The 16,659-nt window shown below is 41.8% G+C and overlaps 1 protein-coding gene across 3 annotated transcripts in view; it reads right to left on the bottom strand.

Moving 5' to 3' along the window:
* The window catches only part of cadps2 (Ca++-dependent secretion activator 2), a 660,232-nt gene that overhangs the window by 143,986 nt on the left and 499,587 nt on the right, over window positions 1-16,659 (bottom strand). For 2 of the 3 annotated variants that reach the window (XM_080190802.1, XM_080190798.1), the window contains exons 16-17: window positions 15,382-15,505; window positions 15,010-15,027 (exon numbers count right to left, since the gene is read on the bottom strand). In XM_080190802.1, coding sequence (XP_080046928.1) covers window positions 15,010-15,027; window positions 15,382-15,505 — 142 coding nt within the window. The remainder of the gene's footprint in view (window positions 1-15,009; window positions 15,028-15,381; window positions 15,506-16,659) is intronic. The other variant, XM_080190799.1, reaches the window with a different exon arrangement.

Genomic DNA, 16,659 nt, shown 5'->3' with positions numbered 1-16,659 from the left:
TGGAGTCCCCTTTGAGCTGATTCTTGTACACCAGAGGGGGCAAAAAAGAGTTCATGTTAAAACAAATGGATTATAAGAGATCTCCCTAGGGTTTTGTTATGATAAATAAAACTGTAGAAACAGCCTTGGCACCTGCCTTGCAGAAGAAAATTGGCTTTCTGCCAAAAAAATGGGATATGAAGAAAGGCATTGGGTGCAGAATAAACGTATCTCTGACATGCAGAAGCCACACTAATCAACTGCACTACACACCAACTACACCATTAAAGTCTGCCAGACACATGAAAGAAGCAATTACAGTACTTGTGTTCTGTTTAGGAATGCCACTTTGCTTCAGATCGGATACACTCATCTGCTTTTTGGCTGGCAGACACTGCCATGGAGGCTGTTTAGACTTGGGTGACTGCACTGTGATATTCAGGCACAGAAGATGGGTTTTTAATATACAGATATATAAAAGAACAAGGGAGAGAGAACAAACAATAACCATGTAATAGAATAATGAAGAGGCTGATGCAAAGGCAAGCAATGAGGCATAAACACACAGTATCTTAAAAAGAATGCACTTCGCTGAGCTGCACCAAGGCGATTGGCTCCAGGCATCCTCAGCAGTTCAATTAACAGCCCCCACAATATAATGGACTATTGGTAAAAGGGCACTTTGAACAACTATATTAATGGAAATCTAAGTCTCAACATAGCTGTTCAATTATTGTGAATACTTCAGATGCAAGCATGGACAAAATAATGAAAAAGCACTTAAATGTGCAAATGGATGACCCGCACAGAACAACAGGCGAGCTAGAGCACATTACAAGGCTGCAACACAATTCAAAGGGTGCAGCTGAAATGATAAACTGGAGACTGCAAGGCTCAAGTGGTTGATGCAAGTGATCAACCTTGGAATAAATACAAAGGTAACATTACTTTTCAATATAACTCAATACAAGACTGTAACATGGTTCACGTGGTATAGCACTCCTGCTGTCTGGGCTCCGAGACACATTTGAGGCACCTGTCAATGGGTGAATATTTCTCAACATATTTCATATCTTACCTTGTGATAGGAACAGGATTACAGATGCTTTAAAGTGAGAATATATTTCATCCTAATTATTAGATTGTATGACATCCTTGTAATATTGGATGTGCCTTGACTATTGTGAAATATTGGTGTTGGGAAATTGCCCAAAAGGTGTCTGTGGGTGATGGTGTTTGGACTTCATTACTGACCTTTAGACTTCAGAATAGTTTTAATTGCCATTTTTGTTTCTGGAGCCATTTTATATGTAGAAAATGGCTTTATACAGAGAAAATGCTATTTTCTGGGAGGAATTTCTGTTTGAAGTTCAAATTGTGGGCACTTTGTCCTGGAAAATGAAGTGTGGTATAAGAGATTTTACAGCCTTGGGCATATCAAATTTCAAGGCAGTGTGAGGGAATAATGTTTTCCAGTTTGTAGCATGCTGTGCTCATGAACAAGATTTGGAAAAAAAAGATGAAGTAATAAAGCAGAAGAATTCTAGAGTGCATTCAGCAGGATCAATTAGAGTCCATTATAGAGATTGTTTTAGCACTATGTGTTGGAGTTCCAATCAACCTCAGACATGTATTTCATTCACAGGATCTTCGACATGATGAATTCTTTCATTCAGCAGGGAATTTTGGGGAGGGAGGAGAAAAGAGAGTCAGGGCCAGTCTCAAACACCACCTACAGGCCATTATCAACAGAAAAGAGCTAAGGCTGAGACCCTTTTGGGATAGTTCAACAATGCGGAGAAACCTAAAGAGAAGTAAATACAGATCTTTCTTGGAGGGATAAAAATGGTTAGAATTGTTGCAAAAGGATCAAATAAAATACAAAACATGGCAGAAAAACACACACTTAAAGACAAAGGGCAGAATTCTCTCACTTTGAGATTAAGTGCATTGGCAGGTGGCTCTAGATAACTGTACCACTTAGTGGAATCACGCACCAGATTCACTGCTTGGAACCTCATTAATCAGGTGTTTCCACTGTGGGCCAGCAGCTGATCCATCTGCCCGCCCTCAGCTGGCAAGTTCAAAGGATCCTGGCACCAAATTTAAATACCATTCCAGGACACTCGTATCACTCTCTCCAGCCCACCTGTCTTCAGTCCCTCTACATGTGCCTGTACCAACTCCAGCAGTGCAAGGTGCCGAGGCTGCTTCTGCCTCTGAGCAGGAGACCCTTATGAGGCCAAGCCCCTTCAGGGTTTGGGCCACCTAAGGATGTCCACCAAGGTTATCACATGCTTGAGGACATAGCAGTCAGTAGGCTAACCCCATCCCTGCTGCAAATGTTGGGGATACATCAAGGCATAGTAGTAGGGCTAGGAAAGTTAAAGTGTCTTGATGCTACCTCAGGGTCACAGATGCTCTAGCATTGTGAATAAATTGCACTTCTTGAAAACCATTCCATGGGTATGAGAATGCGATGGTCAAATGAAAGTATTTTGGGTTTGGATCTTTGCAATCCTTTCATTTTGCAGTTAAAACTTTCACAAGTGTCCCCTTTTATGATTAATATTCATGTGGTGCCAACCTCAGTGCCACTTGGTACCGTACCCTTGTGTTGTCACACACACACACACGCACTATGATGGGTGAGAACTTGTGATTTACATCATTGAACCAACGTGGCTATGAACTCCACTCACCGACCTGGCATAACTATGAGCTTTGCTTTGCTTCTGGTGAATGAATGGAATCTGGCCACTGACGAATGGCATTTATTGTGAACCCTTGATTCCCCCTTCACTGATGGCATGGCAGAATTAATGCTCTCAAGCACCCCCCTCCATCCCCCACTCCCTGAGTACATCACCACGCTTCACATGGATCTGTATCTCCCCCCCACATCCGGAAGCTGTGTGCACTGTCATAAACAGAGGCATGCCTGTCATCCTTTCCATTTCACAGCAGGAATGTCTGCATTCAGTGACTCCTGTCTGCTAGCTGCGAAACTCAAATGGGATTCTTGACATTGTTCCCGTTTCCAAAGGGAACAATGGACAACAGCGGCCTTCACATTTCACTGCGGCTGCGACCTGTTTCATGTTCATGTGAACCATCCCTAATGTGGCACACAACGGGCTCCATCCCATAATTAGCAGCCTGCATGCATCTCCTTCCAGTAATACACGTGCCCACTTGTTTGTCTGTGTTATGCAGCCTTGTCAGGGTCCAGCTTCCCTCCCCTCAGTCTTCCCTCTGTCTTCAATCTCTTCATCCACCTCATTAGCCCTCTGCCTGCCTTTGTGAGCCTTTTTCCTTGCCACATCCAACTCCTGCACAGTCTTCTTTCAACATTATCCCCCCTTTGACTGCGTCTGCCCATGCCCAACCTGCCCTCACCTTGCACCTCATAGAATCTGGTTTAACTTCCGACTTTTGTGGCATTTGCTGCATGAATTCCACAGCACAGTGTTGTCCAGAGAGACAATGATGTTTGGCACCAGCAGTAGGGGAAGGAAACCCCTGTACTCCCTAACCCCAGGTGCAGTATGGATCTGATTTGGTGACATGGTTGGGTCCATGGGCCCAGCAGCAAGGTGCTGCTATGAAGACTAGCTTGGCATGGAGATGGAGGGAGAAACTGGTCAGCCCCGGCAGAGCGATGAACAGCACATCAGGACTTCTGCAGCATGGTGGCAGGCTGAGTGTGCATGTCGCTCTCACCTCAAAGTTTCTGCTGAACTGAGGACTGTCTCGTGCGTGCTAGCCTTTATCAATCGGGTGTGACATTGATGTGAGTTCTTGCTGGCTTGACGCAAGATTTTAAGGTTTGACTGAATTCTGGTAGGCAGCTGTTTTAATGAGCATTCGTGAGATGTGAATGAATATTAATGGCGTTCACACCACCAGCCAGCAGGTCGAGTGGCCCGCCATTAGAAGTACAATTATTCCGGTGGGTTTCTGACTTTTTGGCTCTGTATCATCCCACCACCAAACCCGCTGTGATGGGCTGGAAGAATTCCATCCAAATTTTCAGTCCAATTGGTTATATTATTTACATTTTATCCATTTGCACAAACCAAACAGCTGGTTAAATGCATCATTAGTTCTGACTGAACTGTTGCTAATGGCAGTGGAATTCTCCAGTCAATTTCATAGGTTCGAGCACACATTTGAAAAGTCCTCCGTAACCTGGATTTGCATTGAATTACTGTGAGACTTTGAGGCACATTCTTTCAATTTAATAAACACTGGAAGATGACAGGCAGGAAAATGTGGTTTCTGATTGTCGATCCTACAATGGAACTTCAGTCTGCTTTCACATACCCTATAGTCTATTGATCAGTTTTCACAGAAAAGACATAAGGATAAATTTAGTTTTAACTTGTGATTTCCCTCTCTCCCACAACTCCACCCCATTCCCCATTCCTCCACCTCAAGAAACACTCTGAAATGGTAGTGCATTACACTAATAAGGTATTTGTCTAAACTGCCTTACGAAAGGCATAAGTCTAATCATGAAGCCCCTGTCCCTCTAACGTCAGACTTTTGTGACTGCCTACAGCCAGGGGTTACTCAGTTATCTGCTATGGATAATATTTACCAGTCTTAAGGGACTTCATACATAACTATCGATACCTTTCAAAAGTGTGGTCAATGATATGCTAGGACAGTGTGCTGAATAGAATAAGACAGCTAGCCCTGCCATACCACTGATAATAATGGGCACTGCTTTTGGTTCACAATCTACATAAACCCATCATCACCTCACTCCTCTCTGGCATCAAGGCCTATTTCCCTATGAGTGGGCAATCTGTTCAATTCTTTTTTAATTGGTTCAGCTGAGTTGCCATTTATTGTTGGGTTGACACTTAACCAGTCCAAGATGAAATCATAGAGTGGTTACAGCACAGGAAGAGGTCATTCAGCTCTTCAAGTTCACACTGTCACTCTAAGAACAATTCAACTAGTTCCACTTCCCTTTTCTTTTCCTGTGATCTTGCATTACTGTTCATTTTCCTACTAAAGGCATAAAGGGGGAAAAATTCATTTATGTGGCACTCCACAGATTCACATTGATTTCCCGAGGACAGGCGCTACCATGGGCTGCTACCTTTGTGGCTTTTGAGGCTTTCTTCATGTGTGTTGTGCAGGGAGCACCTGTCTTGGTAAATCAATTAAAGTCTGGTTTGTTAAATAGCCCACTATATTGTCTTTCACAGACAATGTTATCCTCATTCCTCTGCTCCTCTCCTTCCACATCTCTTCATTCTCTTCCATCTGCAACCCTTTCCAATTCTCCTGGAAGCTCCTCAGCACCCATGTCCCTGCCTCCAGTGAGAGGCTGCAGACCCAACTATTTCCAGCAATTTCCATTTATATTGATTTATCAGATCAGATTACATAATACGGAACAAGTCAGGTCATAGAATGAAACCTGTCTTGATAAATTCTAACTTTTTTTTGGAAGCCGTGAAGGTCAATTACTGAATGCGTTCACAAGTGTCTTCTAGCATATTTTTAACACAAAGAATAAAATTTTTATTAAACAAGAAAAGTGAACTAAATTACACTAGGTGAGAAGGTTAGTATAACTATATTTCACTAGGTGAATGAGAAGGTTTCAGTACAAAGACCAGGAAATGATTCAAATGCACACTGTTTGTTTATCTCACTGTTGGGAAAACAAATGTAGTTTTAAGGGATTTATATTTGTATCAAGATTAGAAATGAGGAATAGTTTTAAGTGGGTTTAATTTAATGTTTCTGTGCCTGGAAGGGTAAACCCTATAGTTAGATTTATGGTGGACCAATGTGGTTGTATGTGTGGGGTTTAGTTAAGTTCCAATGCGTTTCCACTGTGCTCAGAGAAGGTTAAGGTGTGGAGAATAAATAAACCAGCAAAGGCTGCTTGGCAATTGGGCCTTGTAAGGTAGAAAAGCTTTTAAGTTTCATTTTAGCTAATTTGACTGAAGTTGCAGATAGATAATGAGAGAGAAGGCAGCTCTCACAGCTTTGCTCGAAAGTTGGTTTTTGAAAGCTAAAGAAGGAACATCTCTCTCAACCTTGCTAGAAGAAAAGCCACACTATGGAATAATGGTTAAAAAAGTAAATGCTGGAAATCTAAAGTCTAAGTTTCGAATTAAAGAAACTAGAAAAATGGAAAGAAGTGTTCATAAAGTCTGCAGTTAAGAGAAGAGAGACCCAAGATATTATTCAGAACAAATCAAGGAAAAGTAAATAAAAGATTCTGAGTTAGAGACAATTACAGTAACCAGTAAGCAGCCTTCAAAAGTAAACCAAACATCTAATGCAAGAAGTTTAGGGATTGACAGTTAAAGTAATTTGCACCGTAGTCAAGATGTATAAATCTTACAGGGGTTGGTGTAAAATCCTAGACTGGATTCACTGTTAATAGTGGATGGAAGCTTTGTTTAAATGTATAATTTGGAAAATCTGGTCTGGATTTCAGAATGCAAATCGCTGAGAAAAAGCATACTAATGAGAGAATGTAGCTATGAGACTTCCTCCCTTATAAGAGGAGATTGCTTATGAGAGAAGAGTTTGGAAACCTCTCACATGATGATCATCTGGGGTTGGGGGGGAGAGGTTCCTGAGGAGACATCCACAAACATTCACTTTGGGTTCAGAGCGGAGAGTGTATCTGCCCTGTCAACTTGTCTGTTCAAATGGGACTGCCGAGTATCATAGTTTAAAATGTAATTTGAAATCCATGTTAATCTTAAAATTGGTAACATGGTGGGGAGGAGGGGGCGGGGGTGGTGGAGGGGGAGAGAATTAAAAGGGTATTGTCTAATAATCTAACTTTTCAAGTTTAATAAATGTTTTTTCTTCTTATTAAAACTAATTAGTGATCACGTGACTGTGTTCCTCCACATTTTATTTTAATAAAGTTATAGTCTTTTCAGCCAAGGTTCCATTCTGGAATCTTCTTGTCCAGTTATGACATCACCTGGGATAACATTATCTTTACAGACATAAAGCTCCAATGAAGTTTTTGCACCATCTCAACATCAAGACTTTTTGCTTGGGCTAATCCAATCTTTTTTCCTTTCAGTATAGTCCAAGTATTCACTAGATGCTTTTTCCCCAGCTGGTATCTCTCCCCCAGTTCCCCCCAAAAAATGTGACTTGAACTCACTATTACTTAAATTTCAGAACAAACGTATGAGTTCTCTCAACTTGATTCCACAGCAGTTTCAAAGCATTCTCACTACAGAGCTTAGAAATTCTGCCTTTGTTCTCTGGCAGACATAGGCTGACTACCCCACCCTTTTGTCTTTCCTCGAGTCCATGTGTGTCGCTGGACCTTTGTCACAAGGCAACAGCACAGATTTTTCTACTTTAAAAAAAAATCACCAACTTATTAACTCCTTTGCAATCCATCTTTTAACTTTATGGGTTGCAAAACCTCATTAAAACTGCATGTATACAAACAGGACCCCCAGACTTACCACACCAAGCTCACAAAAACCTCAAAATGAAACTAGAACCATGTTTAATCTTTCTTAACACAGAAACATATATAAACTAGACTTGAAGTTTCCTTGACAAAGCCTATATGAATGAGTATTAACAGGCTTGGAAGGAGTAGGAATGGTTTTGTGTTGGTGCAGGTATCTCTGAGAAAGGGGAGATCTATCTCATCAGTGCTCTCCCATTCAGGAATAGACTGCCCCAAGTACAGCTCAACAGGTGTCTCTCAGCGTTACTCTGTCTGCACTAATCAAAATTCTCTTCACTCACTGGCTGCCATGTGTTCTTTAAGATCATTGTTTAATACAGGCTATTCACCTGTATTGTGCATCACATGCAAGGCTAACTTTGTCATCTTCCAATCTCATCCAATTTTTTAGCAGGGGCTACTAGATAGCAAGGAGTGAGAATCGTGGCAGATTTTTCTCTCTCTCTAGAATAGGAATACTAAAACCAATTATAGAGAGCTAACTATTATCTGGCTCAGATCAACCTACTTTAGGTGAATTTAGAAATAAACCTTTCAACACCTGCTCTCAATGTAGTTATGGATTACATTTGTTCCTCCAATCCCACCCCCCACCACCACCACTTTTCAAATTAGCTATCTCTTCTAAACTCTTTTCCATTTTTAAAATATTTCCTTAGGTGCTTAAAATAGGGGTCCAAAAGAGTTAAGCAGCCCTTTTGCCCAAATGGACATTCATTATGTCTCAACCAAAACACAAGAAGGTATTGCAAATGGGCACCCTTCTATTCTCACCTTACATGTACACAGTCTCCCCATCAAGGGTTTGTTGCACAAAAATCAGGGCAAGAACCCTGGCTGACTTTTCTCCCGATAGTTAAGACGACTTTAGGCTAATTGGGGCACAATACTGCGATCTGGCTAAGGTTCAGCCTGGATGCTTTGTGGTCACACTGAGAACAGAAATAGCAAAATCACCATCACAGGCCAATTCCACTCAGTTCCACAGCTTCAACATTTTGGATAAGCACAGCTTCAAGTCAAAAGTCCTGCAATTCCCTAATACCAAACACCATAATGGGAACTTGTGGCAATTTGTAGAGAAGGCCAATGCCGCCACCTGCTCAAAGCAACCAGGAAGGAGAAACAAATCTAATCTCTCCAGTGTCCTTCTCCAGGGACTGGATGGAATGAATCCCAGGGTTCTGAAAGAAATGGCAGAGGTGATAGCGGATGCCTTAGTAATTATTTATCAAAATTCGCTGGACTCTGGGGAAGTGCCGGAAGATTGGAAAACGGCTAATGTTACGCCGCTGTTTAAAAAAGGTAGCAGACAAAAGGCAGAGAATTATAAGCCAGTTAGTTTAACGTCCATAGTTGGAAAAATGCTAGAATCTGTCATCAAAAGAGAAATAGCGAGGCACCTAGAATGGTTTGATCAAGCAGTTGCAGCACAGATTCATTAAGGGGAAGTCGTGTTTAATGAAGTTATTGGATTTCTATGAGGATGTGACTAGTGCAGTAGACAGAGGGCAACCGGTGGATATGGTGTTTTTAGATTTCCAAGTTCGATAAAGTGCCTCACAAAAGGTTGCAGCAAAAGGTTAGGGTACACGGAGTTGGGGGTAATGTGTTAGTGTGGATAGAGGATTGGTTGTCCAATAGGAAGCAGAGAGTAGGAATCAGTGGGTGCTATTCTGGTTGGCAGTTGGTGACTAGTGGAGTGCTGCAGGGATCGGTGCTGGGGCCTCAACTGTTTACCATTTACATAGATGATCTGGAGGAGGGGGCTGAGTGTAGGAAAACGAAATTTGCTGATGACACGAAGATGAGTGGAAAAGCAAATTGCATGGAGGGTGTGGAAAGTCTGCAGAGAGATCTGGATAGGCTGAGTGAGTGGGTGAGGACCTGGCAGATGGAGTATAATGTTAGCAAATGTGAGGTTATCCACTTTGATAGAAATAATAGTAGGAGGGATTATTATTTAAAAGGCGAAAAGCTGGGGGTCCTTGAGCACGAATCACAAAAACACAGTCTGCAGGTGCGGCAGGTGATCAAGAAGGTGAATGGAATGCTGGCCTTTATAGAGAGGGGGATAGAATATAAAAGCAGGGAGGTCTTGCTGCAACTGTACAGGGTACTGGTGAGGCCCCAGCTGGAGTACTGTGTGCAGTTTTGGTCGCCACACTTGCGGAAGGATATTTTGTCCTTGGAGGGAGTGCAGAGAAGGTTCACTAGGCTGATACCGGAGATGAGGGGTTTAGCTTATGAAGAGAGATTGAATAGACTGGGTCTGTACTCATTGGAGTTTAGAAGGCTGAGGGGGGTCTTACAGAGACATATAAGAATGAAGGGGATAGGTAGGGTAGAGGTAGAGAGACTCTTCCCACTTAGAAAGGATAGCAGGACTAGAGGGCACAGCCTCAAAATAAGGGGGGGCAGTTTAGATTGGAGTTGAAGAGGAACTTCTTCACTCAAAGGGTGGTGAATCTCTGGAATTCCCAGCCCGTTGAAGTGGTGGAGGCTACCTCGCTGAATATATTTAAGTCACGGGTAGATAGGTTTCTGATAGGCAAGGGAATTAAGGGTTATGGGGAGAAAGCAGGAAAGTGGAACTGATCCACTTCAGATCAGCCATGATCTTATTGAATGGCGGGGCAGGCTCGAAGGGCTAGATGGCCTACTCCTGCTCCTATTTCTTATGTTCTTCTGTGTCTATTACATCCTCACAACAAAAGTTTAACAAGTGTATTCACAAAATTCTTACCATGCTCTTTTATACTTAGAGCAGATCAAACATTGCTACCCATTTATAAAATCATACAGAACATCATACATTTAGCTCATGATGGCTGAGCCAGCTATTTGAAAGATCTATATAATGAATTCCATACTCCTGCTCTTTCCAACACTGTTACATGTTTTTTTTCCCTCTTTAGGCAGCACTTTCCTGACCACAATGGCTTAAAAAAGGTCTTCCAGTTTATCTTACCAGTTAATTCAAATCTTGTCCTCAGTCAGCCTATTGACTCTCTTGTGAATGGAAATAAAGGCCAGGATTCTCCGATCGCGACCCACAACTTTCCTGATGGGTCGAGGTGGGAGATGTGCGTTGCCAGCCTTGTATTGGGATTTGCGCATGCGCCGGGAACGCATGAGCATTTCCCAGAGCTGGCGAACAGTCCCCAGTCAGACCACGCTGGAAACTGGCAGGGAGATAACTAAGTAATTTGAATCTTTTTAAAATGTATCTTAAACATGTTTAGCAGATCATTATCGGGAATTTTCAGGTCACGAATGAATTTCCCACCCCGCCAGGAGTACTGCATTCCGACGGGGTTCAGACTAGCTCCCCACGTTCAGGAAGTAGCGGGAGACCCCGCTGGAATGAAGGGGGACAATCCCCAGGGGATCGAGTGGCAGAGGGGTGGTGCCCCCTGGGCATGGACCCACTGGTAGTGCCAGCCTTTGCCCCCTGGTACTGCCCAGGGGGCACCCTGGCACTGCCCATTGGGCATCAGGCAGTGCCAAGGGGGCAGGGTCTATTGTGGGTGGGACCTAGGGGCAATCGGTGGGGGTGGGGTGTTCTGCGGTCACTCTGTAGACAGGATTGGTCTTGGATGGAGGGAGGCAATGATTGGGGCAGGCTGGGGGAGGGGGTTGGTCTGTGGCAGGGCGCTGCCTCCTGAGGGCAGGGTGAGGGGGGTGGGGGTAGCGCCACTGCTGGGATGGGTGGGCTGTGCATTAGGGCACTCCGGGAATTGGAGTGGGTCAGGGCTGGCCCAGGGATTCTTGGCCAAGGGGGTTGCTGGAGAGGCAGCACTGCAGTGGTCCTGGCCTGGCCAATGTTCAGGCTGACCAGCAAATGGGGAGACTGGCAGATCGGGACAACTGCGCACGTGCAGAATTCCAGAACAGTCAGATTCTGGCGCAGATAGGCCCCACCCCCCCAGGATTTCAATGAGATTCCCGATTGGGACCTCTTCAGAGCACAGAGTGTGGAGATTCAGGTGAGAAGTTGAACTGACAAAACAGTTGGGATTTAGAACAGTTTTCCCCCCAATTCGGCACTTTTGGGAGAATCGTGGCCAATTTTTCCTATCTATTCAAAATTATTCACCATTTTCAGTTCCTTTGTCAAATCTTCCCTTAACCTTCTTTGCTGTAAGGGATCTAGGTTAGTTTCTCTGGTCTCCCCATAGAACTAAAGCTCCGCATCCCCAGATATAATTCCAGTAAATCATTTCTGTGGACATGTCCTTGACATCCTTCCTAAAATGGTGCCCAGAATTTGACACTGTACTCCATTGAGAGCTAACCAGTGATTTATAAAGGTTAAGCACAGCTTCCTTGCTTTCATACTGTAAATAAAGCACAGGATCCCATCTATTTTCACAGCTTTCTCAACTTCTGCTACCTTCAGCCATATCTTCACATTTACCCCTCCCCAAGACTTACCGTGCTTGTGCAATTTAACTAATATTGCCTTATTCTTCACATTAAAATCTTACGCTCTTTGGAATGCATTTTTCAACTGTATTTTGGTGTTACTGCACATTTGCATTTCAAGGAATTTCGGCAAATAATAAAAAGAAACAACCCTGTTAAGAAGCAAGCTATTGAAAAGAAATTAAATGCATTAGCTTAGTCTCACCAATGTGTTAGAGTGTGAGTTAACACTCACTAATATATCCGGATGCTCTTATTTGTGTTGATAATCATCAACATATAATTTGATAACATTTTCAGTTTTTCGCCAATTAGCACACCCATGTCAATTTCTTGCTCCACATTATTCAACAATATACTTTCCATTGTGTATTCACATTTACTATTTTTAGCTCCAATGCGTTTCACTTTACATTTCTCATGAGATGGTGTTAATATGCCTAGCTGTTAAATCTCTGTAGATCTTGTTCAATTATATATCTCTCCTCAGAACATGCTATTTACCAATGATACATTATATAATTCTCCTCCACTCTCAATACTCATTTTAACATTATTATTAGGAACAAAAAGAATCTTTTCACAAAACCCTGGCAAATTTGATATTTATGGTCTCCAAGCGGTATTGACAAATGCATCACCAATCTTTGTCACCAATTTATTAGCAAACTTACAATTCCTTCTCAATCCTAAACCATTCAATTTTATTCATAAGTCTTATATGGAGGAATTTATTCAATGTGTTCTGGATCCAATCATCCAACAACTCTAACACCCAGAGATTTCAATTTTTTAAAGATGTGACCCCAATCTTTTAAAAACCCATTTGATTTCACTTTATTTATTTGCTTGGCTAAAGATTCCAATAATTATCAGACTGCAAATAGATCTCAGGTTAATTTGTGGCATTGCAATGTTGACCCTTGTCTGAAGATTGCCTATACCTGAAGGGTTCCCCAGTCATAAGTATCACAATGAAGCATTTATGCCTCTTTATTGTTATATTTTATCTTAATTTCTTCAAGTGTTCATCAACATAGCCTAGTGCTTTAGAAGGACTTCAGAAACAGATGGATAGCAATCCCCAGTTGGAAAGTTTCTGAAGACTGATCCATCATCTTCATGTTTTGTCTTACAGCCAACTGATTTTCTCCTCTCAAGTAGGAGAAAAATCAAAACATCTCTTAAAGTTTTTTTTGAGGAGAAAGTAAGTCAGATTTAAGCCATTTACTGAGTGACCTTTTCCTATTTATCCTTGAAATCCCTGCAGTTCACCCTTTTTTTTCTTGTTTCATTGTTTATAATAGTATTGAATATTGAATTTAATGATAGGATGATAGCTGCTTCACAATGCTCCTTAGTTTCTTCAAAAATGTAGCTTTCTCTCTCATGTATCCTTCATTGTGCTGCTTTATTCTGAAGTTGAATTACACTGGCAACCAATTTAAGATTATCAGTTGGATTCACAGTATGATGCATTTGTGTGTAACGGAAGTTACATGCAGTTATACACAAGCCCCTGTGCTTTGCAAGCAGAAAGAGAATGCACACACAATGTGTCTGTTTCATCTGAACAAAATGCATGACAGCTGACTCATTCCTCAGGACCATGTCTTGACCAATTAGGGTCAAAGTTTAAACTTCAGACAATGTTTGGCAGTTAACTGTTCATCACAATCAACTACTGCATTCTCCATCGCAATGTTTCTACAAAGTCTACTTGCCAACTAATCAGCATTCTCTCCTCTACAGTAAAATTATTGTTTTCCCCTTATACTGGTATTTTTGCAAAATGTCCTGACGAATGCAAAAGAAAAAGCTTTGAATGTCAAGTTCTATATTACCAAACATTTATTTATTCCAAAGTATTTATACCTTTTTAAGACAACTGCATCCATTCCTTTATCACTTATTTCATTTAATTAAAATCAATCCTAATTAATACTGTGTTTTTTCAATACAGTGGCCATTCACACCCTGCTGCCACTGCAAGGACAGAGAACTTGGTACTCAAGCAAATCTTCATTCATTGCAGCAGGAGCGGAGAATCCTGCTGGCATGAACTGCTGGAGAATTCCATCCCATGCGTTATCTCTTTGCAAAATTCAAAATTAATCGCTTCCTTTCTAACTTTCAAATCCCAATACCTTGATTCTTTTACTGTGAGTATAATGTTTAGTGGATCTTTATCTTAATACATGTGACTTTCTCTGCTCTAACTTCATCAGAAATTGGTACACTCCAATCTGGCCACATAGGTTGAAAGCAAAATTACTAAAAGAAAGACTTAGTTTTGTATAACACTTCACAATAATCGGGTGTCTCAAACAGCTTTACAACCAATGAAGTACTTTCGTACTTTTTTGAGGTGCAGTCATTGTTAGACATAGACATAGAATCCAACAGTGCAAGAGGAGGCCATTCAGCCTTTCAAGTCTGTACCGACCACAAACTCACCTAGGCCTTATCCCCATAGCATTTGCCCTAACCAGTCCCCCTGACACTAAGGCGCAATTTACCACGGCCAATCCACCTAACCCATACATCTTTAAACTGTGGGAGGAAACTGGAGGACCCATAGGAAAGGCAGCAGCCAATTTGAGTACAGCAAACTCCCACATACAGTAATGTGTAATGACCAGATAATCTGTTTTTTTTTGTGTGTGATGTTGACTGACAGATACCCAATGACCAAGCTATTGGTGTCAACTCCCCTGATCTTGTGAGAGGCCATGGAATCTTTAATATCCATCCAAACAGGTAGATGGAGCCTCAGTTTAATGTCTTGTTCAAGAAAAAGGCATCACCAACAGTTCAGTACTCCCTCCGTACTGCACTGGAGTGTCAGCCTGGACTATATGCATTGTTTTTGAGTACAGACCGAACTGTCTTTTAGCCAAGACAGCAAAGTGCCTTAAATTGGTAAGTATCATGTAAAGAATCTCTAAAAAATAAACACCACTCTCTATTTCCCAGTATATTTAGGTGCAAATCAAATAACAACAATCCTTCTTGAGAAATCGGAATACAGGATAAATAACTGAGTGACATTTATTGGCAGATGATGAATCTATTTAAAGAGGTGAGATTGTCAAATAGTGAAGGCATCCATTTACCTGGTTCTTTTCCACTGGCTGCTTGAAATGACAAAAAGGGTGTAGAAGGAAGAGAAAATAAGTTAGCAATGATTTAAAAAAATAATTAAAATCTATATAAAACTATTTATTTAACAAAGCATCACAAGGGTACCGGAAAAGAGAACAGCTTTAGTGAAAGGTTTGCAGCTCTGGAAGGAGGTCCCATGAGGCAGATTAAGGCAATGAATAGAAAAGACTCTGCTGTTCACCAGCTGAGATTTTAATGAGGCATTTGCATCTGCAGAGGCTTGGGTTTGTTCAATGGGAAAGAAAGACTTGTGACAAAGTGTTCAGTTAATGGACTCAATTGGCTCTCTGTGCCACATGGATAGCTATATCAAACATACCAACCTTCTATTTTGGCATACTCTGAAAGGTGAGAATAATTGATCAAAGCAGCCTTCTCTAGACACTTTCGTACCACTTTCTTGACATCTTCAGATGGCACGGGGGTGGCAATGTCTTTCATTAGCACCTTTATCAAAGAAAATAAGCAAATTTATAAAAATTATATTTCTCGCATCTATTCTTTCCTCCCAACACACCCCCCCACCCTCTCCCACATTCCACCAACGCTCTTTTGAAAAGATTGATTTGTGTTGAATTTTCTCTTTTGATTATTATCCAGTGACTGTACCTGGGTGTGATAGCGAAAATTAATTGAGGACAGAATTTGGCTTGGTTGTGATGTGCACTGCAATTGAGCACAGTGCAGCCACTTATTGAATCTCTACAGCACAGGAGGCTACTCGGCCCATTGAGTCTGTACCAACCACAATCCCACCCAGGCCCTATTCCCCTAACCCCAAATATTTACCCTGCTAATCCTTCTGACACTGAGGGGCAGTTTTAGCATGACTAATGCTGTCCAGAATGGACATGGGACCAGTGGGAACAGCGACTGTCTGTGGGCATGTAACACAATACAAAGTGAACACCCATAAAAAGGAGGCAAAGGAACAAAAATTGTGAAGAAAATCCTTGAGGTTTAGATCCTGCATACAGCTGGTGCTTTTATCACCATTCTATACTGCAGAAAAAAATAGCATTTTCATTTTAATGCATGAAAAAGCACCCCAGAGGCACTTTTGGAATGTAAAAACAATGATAATTCTACTCTGACTGATTGACAGTGAAAAGTTTACATAAATTAACTTTTTATGAAGCTCTTAGAATCTAAGCAGCTTATTATTGCTAATTGTTCAAGAAGTGTATGTCATATGACTGGAAACCAAATACCATTCACTTTTTTCAAGGACGTAGAAGCTATTGAAAGGGTACAGGGGAGATTTACAAGGATGTTGCCTGGATTGGGAGGCATGCCTTATGAAGATAGGTTGAGGGAGCTGGGACTCTTCTCCCTGGAGAGACGAAGGTTGAGAGGTGACCTGATAGAGGTTTATAAAATGTTGAGAGGAATAGATAGGGTGGATTCTCAGAGGCTATTTCCCCGGGTTGAAATGGTCGCTACGAGAGGACACAGATTTAAGGTGCGGGGAGGCAAGTACAGAAGTGATGTTAGGGGTAAGTTTTTCACTCAGAGGGTGGTGAGTGAATGGAATCGGCTGCCGTCAGTGGTGGTGGAGGCGATCTCGCTGGGGGTCTTTTAAAAGACTTCTGGATGAGTAT

This window comes from Carcharhinus amblyrhynchos, chromosome 6 (genome assembly GCF_965287045.1).
Source record: "Carcharhinus amblyrhynchos chromosome 6, sCarAmb.v2.hapA, whole genome shotgun sequence".
NCBI classification, from domain to species: domain Eukaryota; kingdom Metazoa; phylum Chordata; class Chondrichthyes; order Carcharhiniformes; family Carcharhinidae; genus Carcharhinus; species Carcharhinus amblyrhynchos.
This window is presented reverse-complemented; position numbering and strand designations above follow the sequence as displayed.